Below are 15,801 nucleotides of genomic sequence, written 5' to 3' on the forward strand. Positions count from 1 at the left end.
TATTCATTGTATTCTAAAACTAATATTTTCAACATATACTAGACGTTATAGTGTAATTTTCATCTCGCAGTTTTATATATTTTTTTATCTATTTTAAATAATATATTTAATATATTTAAAAAATTACATTAATAATATTAAAATATCATATCAAAAAAATAACTAAAAAAATAAAACGTATTAAATATTATTCATTATTTTTATTATTTATTTAGTCATTTTTTGAATCTTTATTATATAATAATTAGAGCATTATAATATGATAAAGGATAAAAAAAATAATTTGTAGGTATCTCCATTCTCTCTCTCTCAGGATGATTTGTGGTATCGTTTATTGAAAATACAGATTTTATGTAGAACGATAAAAAGGATATGCGATCATAATTTCGTTCGCGCGTAACGGACGACAATAAATCCCTCTCATGTGCCTCTGAAAGAAAAAATAGATGAAATCATCAATCTTCGATCGACATAAAGTATGAGTGACCGTGAACCAGTTGGCAAGGCGTTACGAACAAAGCGAAGCAATTATAATAGCAAGCGATATTTGTATGCCTTATTTATCAGTGGATTATTGCGCGAAGCGATTATTTCTAATTTCGCTCATGGCACTTTATATGATAAAACAAATGAACATTGCGCAATATCTAAGCACAGTGGATCGAAATAATGATATGTTTATGTTAGATGATAGCGAATAAACGAAAAAAGCGTAGGAATAATAGCGAAAATCAAGTCGTTTTTTCCAAAATTTTAATATCCTGTCATCTCGGCGAATGTTGCGTCCATGTCGTCGCAGACTGCCTTATATTTTTCCTTCTCTTCCCTGAGCTCATCTAAAAACAAATAACAATTTGTCATCAATGCACACGAAAAAAAAGAATATTATTTATCTTTTTCAGTAATTTTTAATTAATTTTTAACAAATCTTTCAGAATAATATGCTAATTCATGCCTTCTTTCATATCCACTTCCTTTAGCAAGGTTTTGACCGTTCTTTCCGCGGTGATCGCACGTTTCTCCGCCTCTTTCAGTTTCTTCTTCAAAGATTTCAATTGTACTTTAAAATCTTCTACTCGTTGATTCGCCTGAAATTAAAGTAATTCAAAAATGATATAATGCAATGTGTGTATCAATAATAATTCTTACAACGTATTATACTATGTCACCTTTTCCTCAGATACTTCAAGAGATTTCACGATATTCTGCACGATAAAGAGTTCGTCCTCGCGTTCTACAATTTTGCTGTAAAGAAAGTTTTCAGTGTGAGATAATTTATATACAGATATGAAATGTAAGTTCTTTAATACGCTTACGCTTCACTAGTTTTCACTCTCTCTTCAGCAGCTTCCAACTCTTCTTCCACAAACTGTAATTTCCTGGCTATTTCATCGGATTTCGCATCAGCATCTTCAGCGATTAATCTCGCATCCTTCAATTCCGCCATCAATTTTTCCATACGTTCTTCGTCTAAACGGCTTCTATCCGCCAAAACATTACACATTCTGTAAGAGAAAAAAAATAATGTTGCTTATTGAGTATTACTGTATAATATTCGTTTCAATTCATACTTATAAAAATTTACGATTGTAATGCATAATTTACATAAAATTAAAACTTGCAATAACAATAATAAACCTTTGTGCATCGTCCGCAAGTTCAGTTGCACGTGCCAGTTTTGACTGAGCAGAAAGACGTAATTCCTCCTTTTTGTGAAGAAGGGCTTCGATCTCCTGTACTCTCTTTGTCAAAATAGTACGATCTTGTTCAGCCTGCATATATATTAATTGATATAAATAAAAAGTTCTTTTAATTTTTTAGTAGATATTTATATATAACTTAAAACATTGATAGTACTTTAAATTTTTAATAGTTTTATATCATATTATTATAAAAAATTAAATTTTCTTTGCAAAAATATTATGAAAATTATGGAAATTATGAAAAAATTGTTTATCTTTCCGTAGACGCTCTAATTTAGAAAAATCATTAATGTCATTCATTATTACATACTTTGGACCAAGATTTTTCGCACTGCTCCAGATCAGCAGTCGATTGTTCTAAGTTAGTTTTTGTGATACTGTAATCGCGTTCCAATTGAACTAATCTTTTCTCTAGATCCCTAAGATCATCGTTTAGCCTGTCGGCTCTTATATTCTCCTGTTTTGCTTTCGTTTCATTAAGTTCGACCTTTTCATTCGCAGCATCCATCTCTAGCTTCAGCGCCGCGATTTTCTTCTTGATTGCCTCCATTGTGATGCGAGATAATTTCGAGTTTTCCTTTATTAATTATCTTACTCGATCTCACAAACTATAAATAGGCTAGAAGTAAGAGATAAAAAGCACCTTAACACAATTTATGTGATTAAATATATAAATGTTTAAATATATAAATCGTGTCCTTAATTTAAAAATATGAATTAAATTAATATTAAATTAATATCACTTTAATAATTGTAATAAAATTTTTAAAAAATATATATTTTAATTAATGAGTAAAATCTGTATCTTATAAGTGTAATGAAAAAGGACAGGTGGTGCAACCAAGAGTTATCTCGTACTCACCGCGAGGTTTTACCTCGTTTCATTCAACGATAATCTTATCACTCTATTAATCGCGCATACCGAGCGCGATTAATAGATTGCGAAAAGCACCCCTCGATAGATTTAATAAATTTTGTGCGATAATATTGAACGAGCAGAGAAATTCCTACTAAAGGGGACACTCACTGTGATCGTGACGATGATCCGCGGGGAGAATGCACAACCGGATGCCTTCGACAGCTAAGTTAAAATAAAACGAAATCAGTCGACGACGGTGTCGGCCGCCTTCCCGAACTCCTCGATCCAATCCAATTCTATAATTGCTTGGGGACTTTGGCTGTCGTCCCGAAACTTACCCTTCGGGCTCTCCGCCGATCTTCGTCATCGACGTAGCTGCCCACGAAACGCGATATCCGTCCGTTCCCATGCTATTCTCGGCCCCCGAAAAGTATCCCGTTCCTGTTTTCCATCGGCCACGTAATCGACTTCTCGTTGTAAACAGCCTGTCCTTATCAATCTTCGGCTAGTGCGATTGACATTATAATCCGTTAATTAAAATGTCAATCGATAAGGACTAGCTTCGAATCTTCCCGCTGATCAGCTTCGCCGAGTAAGGGTTGCCGTCAAACGCGGGAGCTTTCGACGAAACTTCTGATGAAACGAGTAATAAAGTTTAAGAGATTCGAGAATTTTGGAATTTTAATTGAACAATTTATTTTTTAACATTGGATTCGGAGGATCAAACTAAAGTTGAATCTAAAATTTGACCCAAGTTGTCATCAAAATTCGTCAAGTTAAGAATTACGAATTCAACCGATCTGTGAAATTTCAGACATGAATCTAAAAATTTGTGAATAGAAAATGAGAATTTCAAAACTGTACATTATATAAATATCGATAAGAATAAAAAATAAGACGATTAAATCTAGCGAAAGATATATTTATAATAATTTGATTGGTTTATTTTTACAACAGTCTCAGATTATATAACATATAACTTCTTCGTGTAAGCCACTATGAGATGCTGCTGAGATGTGACAAGAGAGCTACGCGAATGAAATCCTAAGAATATTTTGATGCAAGTTCATTACATTAATCATAAATATTTCCTAATTGTTATATGCCTATTGTGTGAAGTCGATTTTTAGATCGATTCACAAGTATAGATTCGTAAGTAAACTTATACAATATTGGAAATTTCATTGACAATAAAAAATAATGCAGTCTAGTCGTATTTGAAAAGAGTTAATTTGCGACTGTTATATCTTGAATCCTTTTTTTGAAGTATGTTTTATATATACTCATTAATTTTTGCACATGGCACACAGTAAAGACATCGAATACAATTCAGTAGAAATACAATCGTTCAATCATTGAACGATATATCCAAAAGTAATAGAATCTCTCTCTGTCTCTCTCTTTCTCTCTTTTTCTGTGCGAATGATTGTATGATCATTCTTCTTGCGCATATGCTTAAACTTTATATGCATATATGCTTTATAAATATTTCGAAGTATTGAAAAAGCGGTGCATATTGACAGAGTTTTGGCAAGATGTAATACATGTATATATATATCAAGATCAGCATTTCAAGAAAATCGCTCGAAACAATATCAATATCAAATATGATCATATCGCGCATTATAATATGTAAATGCATCACTTCTCTGGCACAACAGCTTTTTATAACGAGAAAAAACGCAAACTGCACAACAAGAAGTTTACTAACACGATATTAATCACAGCGCGCAATTATCAAAAAATAAAAAAGTATTAAATAATACAAAAGACGTATTAAATCGGTGCATAATAATTAATGCAAATTGAAAAGCGTAACAAGATATCGATTTCTGTTTGCGATAATATCACAAATATCGATATATGAATTTAACAAATGCCTTATAATAGTATAGGCTAGTAAGTACAAAGTAAAAAAAAAAAAAACAGAAAAAACAAAATATTAGATGTATAAATAAGTTTTCCATTATTTTTTATGAAAAATTTAATGTTTACTAATAAATTATACAATTTAATCATGAAAATAATCTCTATCATTTTTTAGCATTTTCTTCCATCTTTCAGGCAAGGTAAATTTCGGTTCAATAGAAAGTCTAATTTTTTGTCTATAACTTTATGATAAATTCGTCAGAAATCATTTCTTTGATATTTCTAATTTTTTGTCTATAACTTGTCTAAAAGAAGAAAAAGTATTGAAAAATGAAGACTTTCATGATTGAATTATATATATATAATATATTAATAAACATTGAATTTTATAAAAAATGGAAAACTTGTTAATATACCTATATAATTTATGAAATATGTCACTGATTCTTTTCAATATCAACTCGAAGTGCAACGCGATTGATCATTAAAGTTAAGTTACATATTACGATATACACTTACTTAACAAATTAATGTACATTTTATATTGGGCGGAGATAAGAAAGACAATGCTTTAAATTCATCAAACACGTGGCGTTTCAGAAAAGAAAAAAGATTTAAAAAGTGTTAATACGCCATTGGTAAGAGCAACATCGTCATCTGGAAAGATTAGATCCTGTTTCCGAGTCGGACATCAATAGCACGTAGATTGGCGTATACGTGAGAAGCAGGTGCACGGCGTCTTCGCGATCGAGCGCTCGTAATTGTTGTACCAGCGAACCAACAGTACATTCTGCACCTGCGCAGTTTAGCAACCTGCGGATCAAAGTAATTCAATATAAAGAATTGCATTACATACAACGCAATCCGTCTATTTCAGAAATACCTCAGAGTGGGACTGTCCACTGTACTATCCAATTGAGCGACGCGATCCCCTAAACCAAGTCTCACGGCGAGTAAGCACCAGTCTCTTCCGTGATGATCAGGCGGATCTAGCATCTGTGCCAATCGTCGTTGCACAGCAGGCTTTATATATTTCACAGGTTGCTTCGATCCAGGAACGTAATTCTCCATCAACGGTAGCCCGCAGCCAACTATCTCCCATACTGTTTCTTGCCGGTCATTTAGAGGATTTTTAAGAGTCGCTTCTTCGAGACTTTTATCGATTAAAGCCGATATGATTGTGCCGGGTGCCCATGAGTGAATTACCTGTAAATGTCTCGGTCATATTAGATATAATCAATCTTCTTATTTTAAAATGAATAAATTTAAGCTTATAAATATAATAAATAAATTTAACTTTATTTTCACCGACCTCATCGTATTCTCGAAGCTGGCTAGGACTTAGCCAATGTCTCTCGAGTAACATTCCCGGCGCGACTAATTCAATAGTCGTATCCATCGCGTCTAAGATCACGCTGAGAAGAGCGAAGCATTGCGCACTAGAACCACGTGGCCCGCGAACTTGAATTTCAACGCAACTATGTTCTTCTTCTTCAAAGGTAATTATGCTCTCGCAAGGTCCAAGACATAGTTTTGATCCTCGCCACCACTGATACAAATCCGAATTCGTCGGATCCCATGTTTGAGTAATCTTTCTCAGTTGCGCCTATATATTAATTTTATTATTTTAATATTTCTATTATTGTGTTTTTTATTGTAAGAACATTAATTACTTGTAAATGCGTAAATATCGCTGTCAAGTGATATAAAGGCGCTTCTTCTGGACAAAGACGTAAACCAGCGTGAGGTAATGCATTCGAGCATGGTTTCCATGGTTCCCATAAACCTGGAAGACGTTCTACGAGATTTAAGCAGGGTATTTCGTATTCCACTTCATCATCATCTACTTCGCACTAAAATGATATTCAGATATAATGACAGTCAGATATAATCAATCGATCCGATCGATCAGATCTCTTTTCAAACGTACCGGAACGCATAAATTGACCGCTTGTAAAGCTTGCAAAGCTTGAGCAGCGGGACAAGGACATCGCGCCTGAAAATCTTCCAAAGTATAAACGCCGGTAGTTCGACCACCCAATCGTCCTCTTTGATCGGGACTCAATTGCCAATTTAGTACATCTTGCCAGAACCATTCGGGACTGAGTACTATCAGATTTCCAGGTAGAAGAATGCATTCCCCCAAATTCTGTTATTTTATGGATTTATAATAGAAAAAAAAATACATATTTTGTAAATTAAATTATAATTATAAACTACAAACCTGTAATTGTAATCCAAGATGTCTACAATGTTCCAAACAAACTAAAGGATTGATCTTTCGAACCTCATTCAAAAATTCCTCCTGTGTGAGCATTAAAGGAGGTACTTCTAACGATTGCACGTACGACCTCCACGCTTCGGCGAGACCGGTCCACACTAAGGCGCTCTATAATATGTGATTAAGATCCATAGTAACGGAATTGTGCACCATCCGAGTAACACATTGATGCGGAAAATATATATACAAGAAAGAGAGATAGAGATTCTTTTTTTTCTTTTCTTTAAGATTAATAATAGTGCATGTATGTATATATGGGAGAAAGCATTAGTGCAAATAACTATTGAAATACAAAATACAGAGTTTCAGTTTTTATACACATCACTCAGTTAGTTAAAGGAATTGAGAAGTATTTCGACCTGTTTATCAAGATTCGCCAGGGGCACGTACGTAGCCGCAGCACGCGGCGTGTCACGTCGGAGAATACTTTCTGCAACTTCCGGTCCATCCTACATCATGCATTGCATGCATTAAGGCTGATGTTAATAAACATTAATGACCAAATAATCAGCAACTAAAACATATGTTCTTAATAAATTTGATTCGATGTGATTATATATATACATATATATACATATATACATATATACATATATATATAATATAAATATGATATCGGAAACGTTTATTAGAAAAGGTGCGCTCAATCAGTCAAACATCGCAAACGATCAAATTTTGTCGAGAGTCACGAGACATACAAATTACTCTCAATGCTTTCAATTATTTGTACATATATATATCAAATCAACCATGCATCATGGATGATAAGAGAGGAAAATTATTTAAGTGAATACAAATCATTACATTGCCTCCTGGGAGGCAACGCTTGATTTGACAACAAATTGATACTGGAAATTTCGAGACTGATGAATGAATTATACAGACAACGTACAGCGTAATGAGGTATTCCATCATTGAACAGAACCGTTTCACGAAGAATTAATGCGCACATTTATTACCCATGCTGTACAGATTAGTATGTAATTTCCTGTGAGAATGCAATTATTTACACAAAATTGCATTAGTCACACTTGCTCGTATTGACAAGCTACAAAATTGAACGGTTCTGCTCTCGCACATATTTAATATCAAGCATACTGATATCATGCATTTACTGATATATGATTGAAATGGATTAAAAATATATGGGTTGTATTTGATTGCGAAAATAAAATGTCAAAATTAGAAGAGATTATATAAATTCTCATTACAGAAAAAAAAATTTACTAAATACAATATTACTCGCCAATTTTAATTGCTGCATAAAGCAATGAGAAGTAGATAACATCTCTTCTAATGTTACATATGAAGTATGATAAATATTTATATAACTATATACAGAGAATATAATCGCTTCACCTCGAGAAATTCCATCCTTGCACTATTTAAGTACGATCTGAGAAGTTTGAGGCCAGGACTAGAGGGATTAGTTGCATCCAATGCTACCATTTGAGGTTCATCTCCCAAAATCGATGTAAAGTCTTTCAGAAATGGCAAAAGTGGTGCGAGTAGATTGCCGGCATTAGAATTCGGAGCTACAGGTTCCGGCGCGTAAGTACCGACTAAAATTACTTTTACATCGTTGCATTTGCCGCCAAATCCTTTAATAGAAGAAACAATTGCAAAAATCAGAAATATGTAATTTCGCTTCAAAATAAATTGATATAAAAAAAAATTTGAAGCGTAACAATGTCTTACCAACGTTACTTGGATTAATGCGGTCTAAAATAAACTGCAGCCAGAATTTTATCTGCTGAAGTTGAACGGTCAGCGGCTCTCTCAGACTGACTGTAATAAGATGCACTGCTGGCTGTTGGAATGTAAGTACATAGTGATAAGACGCCAGAAATTCTTCGCGTCCACATAGTTCCCAAAAGACGCACTCGCCACCTGGTCAATCCGTATATTGTTAAATCTTAAAATACTCCAATAATTATTCTTTATATTACGCATTATTGTAACTCTATTAAATCAAGTATTTGAATATAATTCGCTTACCTACATTACCACGACTCCACTCCACTCCTTGAGTACCTTCATATTCGCTGTCGCTATATTCAAAGCTAAGAGAACCATGCTTACTTGTCACGTCTAGTTCGATACTTGGTTCTCTCTAAATGTCAATAATTTTTATTATTTAAAATTTATTTCATCATTCATATTTATATATAATTATGTTTTATATAATATAATATACCTTTGCGCTGCAATTCTGACTTTTAGACCTTCGAAAGAAACCAAAACTAAATATTCCAGATTTCAAAGAATTAATTAATGATGATTTCCCAGATGCGCAATGTCCGAGCAGTCTTACGTGCAGCCGGTCTATCGGTCTGTGCGTTGGTTGCAGCTGACGAATGTAATTTTCGCGCTGATTCGGCTAAAAACGGATTAAAACGAGAATTAAGAATTCTTTCAAATACAAAAAGCATTATCGTATTGAAAAAGTGCTTACATTTCGCAATTTATCTAACAAATTTGCGATATCCGGATATCCGTATTTAATCGCAGTAACGTCTGCTCGAATCCCGCGATTCGTCTTATCGACGTCGCAACCAGCAAGGCACAAATGTCTGACCAAATTAATATGCCCGTATCGAGCAGCTACGTGTAACGCCGTGAGACCATGTTTGTTCGGTATATCTAGATCGATTCCGCTCTCTATCAACAGAGTCGTCATTCCCTCGTCGCCAGCCTCGCAAGCGATATGCAAAAGAGTGTCTTCTCTCTGAATAATAATAATGTGTTATCATTTTATCCGCGCACTATCTTTTGATATCAATAAAATAAACAAAAGATTACTCACAGAGTCTTTTACGTTTAATGGAGCACCCTGCAACAGTAACTGAGAGACAGCCTCAACACAGCCTCGCTTCACAGCACTGATCATTGCTCCGCCGAGACCCTGAGGAGCTTCAGATTCCTGTGCATAGAAAGGATAAAATTTTTGTCGAAATCGTATAACTAATTTCTCTATAATATCGTAAAATTATTTTGTTGCATAGCAAGCATAAATTTGAAAAGATTATATTTTTCACTAACTAAGGTATATATGTAATAATAATAAAGAAAAATTGCTTTTTGACTTAAAAATGTATATTGTATGTAAAAAATAGTTTTCGTATATATAATATACGATATAACTGTACAACGGATTAATGTCATATCGAGACAAAAGTTGGTCAAAAGAAAATGCATGGAATCGATACATATAACATATTAGAAAATGTACGATAAACCAGTATTATTGGACAATATGAACAATGTTTTTCAGGAACACACCGTGAGAATCCAAGGATGTTTAAGGCACGATTCAGCACTTCCTCTCTCTCTAAAATAAGGAAATTTTTCTTTCTCAAATCTTTTCATCTCTACCTCTAATAATAAAATTACAAATTTATAATCTTTTTGTGACTTACTTTGGATCCTTGATCAACAAGGATCGTATAAAGTCTTTGGCAATCTCGGATACATTATTGAAATATTCATTGTCAAATTGATACTGGCAAGCAGCAACATTTGCGTATGTCTCTTGCTTGTCCTCGCCTAAAAATGGCGAAGCTCCGCTCAGAAGAATATATGTCAATACACCAACAGCCCAAAGATCAGTTCCCAAGCTAAGTGGTTCATAATTTACGATTTCAGGTGCCACAAATTCTGGTGTACCAAATAATGCTCTGTGTTCTGAACCAGGTACCAGTCGATGCGATAGACCTAAATCTGTGAAAATAATAGTATTTATATCGGTGATTTTAGTGTACTTATAATTGTAGATGTTACCTATTAGCTTAATGCTAGGCATCGGTGGTGGTGTCGACAATAGAATATTCTCAGGCTTAATATCCAGATGAGCAACTTGATGGGAATGTAAATGACTAAGTGCCATTAAAACTTGGCGTACCTTAAGAAAAATAAATAAATAGAAATAATAAAAATAATAATATAACTGTATAATAACTGGATAATAATAGTAACTGTAGTTTTAATAATAGCAATATATTTACCACATGAGCAGCTTCTGTTTCACCAGATGGAGTCCAGTGGAATAATTCACCTCCAGTAATCAACTCCAAAAGCAATACAACTGTTGTTCCTGTATCTATCACTTTGTGTAAGGAAACAATGTTAGGATGTCTTAACCGAGCCAAAAGACCAGCTTCTCTTGCTAAAAAAAAAAAAAAATTACCTTATTATAATGTTTTAAAAATAAAAGTATATTTATAATGAATTATAACTAAAATAAAAATATTAATAAAATAAAAATATTATACCAATATCTGCAGCAGCTACACCCCTGGCAACTCTTCTCTTTCTCATTATTTTTGCAGCATATAATGCACCAGTTTTTATTTCCTTGCATTTTCGTACAATAGCAAATTGACCCCTATTTTACAAATTTATAAACACATTATCAAATAATAATGATCAAATAATAATGATGAATTATCAAATAATAATGATTAAAAAAAAGAGTATCAAATAGAAATAATAAAACTTACTTGCCAATCTCTTCAAGTAGCTGATAGTTTTTTTCAATCGGCTCATGGTAGACCTCCATTAAAGTATTCCACTCAGAATCTAAACAATAAACATATTATTGTTATATAATTTTAACAACAATAAACATATTATTGTTGCATAATTTTAAAAAAAGTTAAAATTAATTAATTAATTTATCAATATATTGAATTAATTATTATAAAAAAATAAATATTATCTATTTTATCTATAGTTTCGAAAATAAATATAGATACATACACATATATATCAAATAGTATGTACATTATATATATATATATATATATATATATATATATATATATATATAAAGTAAATTAATATATATACATATATAAACAAATTAATATACACACATTATTTTATATGCTTTTCAAACAATGATAAAACTTGGATGCGAAGACGCTGAATAATTTAATAGGATAAAAAAATGCTGGCTAGAATTCTCAAATACAATAAAATAATAACATGTCAAAATGACGTAAAGATCAATTTATGACGACGGTGATACACAAATCCAAACAGGACAGAAGACCGTTGCCGAAAACTTCCAAACCGATAATCAAATATCACACAATTTACTGCAATTACAGTCGCGATAGTATCTCCAGCATCATGTTTAGAGCGGAGGGTTGAATCGCGCCCGTTGTCAAATTTCGGAACGACGGTCCCGAAAGGCAAAGGTGGATGCAAAGTCAAGCCGATTTCTTACTACCGTTAGATGTTTCCAGCTGGCAAGACGTGCCCGGCATCATCTCCCGATCGTGTTCATCGTTCGATCTATCCGGACAGCTTTGAGTCTCGCGAAGAGCCGTTACGAAAATTATGTGGCATCCGACGGCCTTCACCCATGCCCATGCCGGCCGCCCCACACACACAATCGATATGCCTGTGTCGCAGGGAACGCCATCTTGCTACCATCGGGCCGGTTTTCTATAATGCTCAGTGATGCTCAAACTCCCCCGAGTCACCGTGTGAAAAACACATACACGCACGTGGCTACATAAATAGATTTTTTTTTGTATGTCAAGGATAAAAATTTAATTATATAGAATGCGTACGCGTGTTGTTATATCGATATTGTTATTTTTAATGGAAGAAGGAAATATTACATTATTTCATTCAAGCTGGTGAAGAATAAATTTCTTTCTAAGCTCACACTTTTTACAAGACGTAGGTGTATGAATGATTATGTATTTTAAAGGAAAGGTTGTGAATTAAAACTCGATGTTCATAGCTTATTGAGAACAGCTGTAGATTATGTTTGAATGAATCAGTGATGCCAGAAAGAAGACGCGAATTACACGTACACAATCATAGAGCCACGTACATGTGCTGCGCAGAGCGTTCTGCGCAGCATTTGTACGTAGCTTTCTGTTGAGAATTCCATAACTTTGCTGATTGCTGAGGTTATATTTAACCACGTTGGACGTGTAAGCCTTTATAACAATAAAATTAAATATTTTAGAATCATGAAAGCTAAACGAATTAATGATAGTGAATGGAAACCTGTGACACTGGAAGGTACCTTAGTGTCCAATGGCATAGAAGGATTAATTGGAATAGAGGAATTGACTGATTATAATTTAGAGCGAAACAGCAAGAGAGGCAAAATTATAACTACAGAAGTAAAATCTGCCAAAAAAAAGAAAGTAAGTAATTTGTTTCATTGATATTTATTTTAATATTTAAAAATTTTTATTAAAATCATTTAATTATAGTCAGCAGCAAAACGCAAATGTTTAGATGAATGGAAAGAAGTTAATATTGACAATGTTGAGCCTTCTGTAAAGAAATTAAAAGTCAAGAAAGCTAAAACAAAGAAATCGGATGAGAAAATAAGATCAGATCTCAAAACTATTAATACACAAATTGATTTTGACAATGAAGATGATTCGTCCTATGATGCAAATGATAGTAAAAACTTGGAAAATATTAATGTTGAAGCATGGAGCTCTATAGGTGTTCCTACTAGTATTATAAAAGCTTTGGCTGATCAGAATTTTCATTCTCCTACTGCGATACAAGTTCAGACATTGCCAGCTGCTATATTAGGCCGCAGAGATATATTAGGTGCTGCTGAAACTGGTAGTGGTAAGACATTAGCTTTTGGTATCCCGATAATAAAAGGTATCTTGGATTTGAAAAAGCAGCAATTGGAAATGTCAATGTCTGAGGAATCTACAAAACATAAAAATAAAGGATCGAGTTCAGAAATAGAAGCTAGAGGTATAGCAATTTTTTTTATTAATTAGTTTGATATTTTTCTTTATAAAATTTAATTAATGCATTAATAGCTACTATTAATTTGTTAAATTTAATTATTTTATAGATAATACTGATTCAGAAAATGAAGATATATCAGAATCCGAGAATTGTGTACATGTTGTAAATAACATAAAGCTTGATAATTGTCAAAATATTTCAATCAAACCTTTATATGCATTAATTTTGACACCAACTCGCGAATTAGCGATCCAAATAAAGAACCATCTTACTCAAGCAGCAAAATATACAGACATTAAGGTGAGGCTAATCTTTTGAATTAAAATAATATATTATTCATTAGGTAGAATAATTATATCAAGTATAATTTTTATTTAATTGTAATTTTATGTTATTGCAGATAGCTGTTATTCTAGGAGGTATGGCAGCAGTAAAGCAAGAAAGGATATTAAATAAAGGTCCTGAAATTGTCATTGCTACACCTGGAAGATTATGGGAACTGATTCAGGAAGGCAACTCTCATCTAAATCAAATTGATTCTATTAGGTAATTGTCAACTTTTAAACAGAAGAGAAAATATTTTTTTTTCTTCTAAAAGAGAAAATAATCTTATATATTATAGAAAATTTGTTATATAATTTAGATATTTAGCCATTGATGAGACAGATAGAATGATGGAAAAGGGTCACTTTCAAGAATTATACGATCTTTTAGAAAAAATGAATGCAAATCCAGTCAAGCTGGAGAAACGGCAGACGTTTGTTTTTTCGGCTACTTTAACTATGGTGCACGATATTCCAGATTATCTTCAAAGAAAAAAGAAACGATATGCTAGGAGTAAAATATATAAACTCACTCCTGGCCAGAAACTGCAAAAGATTATACAGTTGTTAAAAATAAAGAATCCTAAAGTCGTTGATCTTACAAAAGAATCAGGTATATATACATTATCGATTAATCATCGATTGTCAAACAACATGAGCTTGTGTATTATCTAGTAATCAAATTTATATTATCAGGTATGGCAGATAACTTGACAGAATGTCGAATAGCGTGTACAATCGATCATAAGGATTATTACCTTTATTATTTTTTGAAGAAACATACTGGAAGGACATTAGTATTTTGTAACAGCATTGGCTGTGTTAAAAGATTGTCTACCCTCTTCTCCATACTTGAGTGCAAACCTTTACCTCTACATGCCAGTATGCAGCAACGACAACGCCTAAAAAATCTTGAAAGGTAAAATAAATATACATATAAATATTAAATATATTTCTTGTGAAATTTTTACTAATCAAAAGAGGGATTATAGATTTCAAGCCGATGAAAACGGACTGTTAATAGCCACGGATGTAGCCGCGCGAGGTTTAGATATACCTAACATAGAACATGTAATACATTATCAGGTTCCCAGGACATCTGAGGTGAATATATAAAATATTAATGTTAATGCAACATTATACTTTCACAAGATTGATTTGACAATTATTTTACAGAATTACGTACACAGGAGCGGTAGAACGGCAAGAGCAGAGAAAGAAGGTATTACAATTCTAATGATGGAACCTTCTGAAAAACAAAACTACAGCAAATTGTGCAAAACTCTTGGACGTAGTACGTTAACATGAAAATAATTAATATTCACTTATTAATAATTAAAGAAATATAATAATAACATATATGTAAATCTTTTTAGCACACGATTTACCCACATTTCCTGTAGTAGACAGGCTATTAGTTACTGTAAAAGAAAGAGTAGATATTGCTCGCGATATTGATAAACTGGAATTAAAATGTCGCCGGCAGAATACTCAAAAAACTTGGTTACGGAAAGCGATAGAAGACATGGATATGGTTTTGGACGATAACGATGATGATGAGTAAGAGAAATAAATTGGGTTGTTTATATTTTCGATCTGTACAATGTGAACTATGTTATTTTTTCATTTCAGTGAATCGTCAACAGAATCGGAAGAAGCAGCAGCATTGAAACGACAATTAAAGGTAAAGAAAAATCATTTACGGTCTCTGTTATCAAAGCCAGTATTTCCGAGAGGATTTTCAGGAAAGTATCTTGATGATAATTTAAAAATAGATCCTGCTCAAGATACAGAAAAAGCTATTGAAGTAATGAAAAAGGTAATAGAAAATAATCCCGATAAAATTAAAGAAAACAATACCGTATCTCGGAAAAGAAAGCGACAAAAGCTGAAAAGATCTAGAGTTTAAAAAGACAAAATATATATATTTTGTTTATATATACGAATTGTGTGTGCTAATACTTTCCTCATCGCATTATATTATTTGTTTAATATTCATCACAAAATACGGATTTCATAGAA

At 32.8% G+C, this 15,801-nt stretch overlaps 3 protein-coding genes across 5 annotated transcripts; 1 reads left to right on the top strand and 2 right to left on the bottom strand.

Moving 5' to 3' along the window:
• Window positions 1-294: 294 nt before the first annotated feature.
• On the bottom strand, window positions 295-2,840 carry LOC145963878 (tropomyosin). The gene is made up of 7 exons (XM_083086171.1): window positions 2,731-2,840; window positions 2,014-2,322; window positions 1,639-1,772; window positions 1,317-1,505; window positions 1,170-1,245; window positions 956-1,088; window positions 295-836 (listed from the first exon to the last, which is right to left on the bottom strand). Exons 2-7 carry the CDS (start codon window positions 2,251-2,253, stop codon window positions 754-756), a joined length of 855 nt encoding a protein of 284 aa, XP_082942297.1. The 5' UTR covers window positions 2,254-2,322; window positions 2,731-2,840; the 3' UTR covers window positions 295-753.
• A 628-nt stretch (window positions 2,841-3,468) lies between these two features.
• Window positions 3,469-12,145, bottom strand: LOC145963847 (death-associated protein kinase 1). Of its 3 annotated transcripts, none has more exons than XM_083086126.1 (20): window positions 11,946-12,145; window positions 11,212-11,290; window positions 10,984-11,096; window positions 10,717-10,877; window positions 10,493-10,613; window positions 10,132-10,432; window positions 9,995-10,043; window positions 9,519-9,635; window positions 9,168-9,440; window positions 8,910-9,092; window positions 8,711-8,825; window positions 8,411-8,602; window positions 8,072-8,313; window positions 7,072-7,161; window positions 6,656-6,820; window positions 6,362-6,580; window positions 6,105-6,284; window positions 5,744-6,037; window positions 5,315-5,637; window positions 3,469-5,244 (listed from the first exon to the last, which is right to left on the bottom strand). In XM_083086126.1, the coding sequence occupies exons 1-20, from the start codon at window positions 11,983-11,985 to the stop codon at window positions 5,085-5,087; spliced, it is 3,417 nt and encodes a 1,138-aa protein (XP_082942252.1). In that variant the 5' UTR covers window positions 11,986-12,145; the 3' UTR covers window positions 3,469-5,084. The 3 variants fall into 3 exon arrangements, with proteins under 3 accessions (XP_082942252.1, XP_082942243.1, XP_082942262.1); XM_083086117.1 differs by having other exon boundaries at window positions 11,943-12,145; XM_083086136.1 differs by lacking the exon at window positions 7,072-7,161 and having other exon boundaries at window positions 11,943-12,145.
• A 442-nt stretch (window positions 12,146-12,587) lies between these two features.
• LOC145963861 (ATP-dependent RNA helicase DDX24) lies at window positions 12,588-15,719 on the top strand. Its single transcript, XM_083086147.1, has 10 exons — window positions 12,588-12,882; window positions 12,952-13,459; window positions 13,563-13,756; window positions 13,857-14,002; window positions 14,100-14,392; window positions 14,476-14,698; window positions 14,772-14,883; window positions 14,956-15,073; window positions 15,156-15,339; window positions 15,412-15,719. Exons 1-10 carry the CDS (start codon window positions 12,703-12,705, stop codon window positions 15,686-15,688), a joined length of 2,235 nt encoding a protein of 744 aa, XP_082942273.1. The 5' UTR covers window positions 12,588-12,702; the 3' UTR covers window positions 15,689-15,719.
• The last annotated feature ends 82 nt before the right edge of the window (window positions 15,720-15,801 follow it).

This window comes from Camponotus vicinus, unplaced genomic scaffold (genome assembly GCF_025532165.1).
Source record: "Camponotus vicinus isolate PSW18456_S1 unplaced genomic scaffold, iyCamVici1.0 SCAF_1, whole genome shotgun sequence".
Classification (NCBI taxonomy): domain Eukaryota; kingdom Metazoa; phylum Arthropoda; class Insecta; order Hymenoptera; family Formicidae; genus Camponotus; species Camponotus vicinus.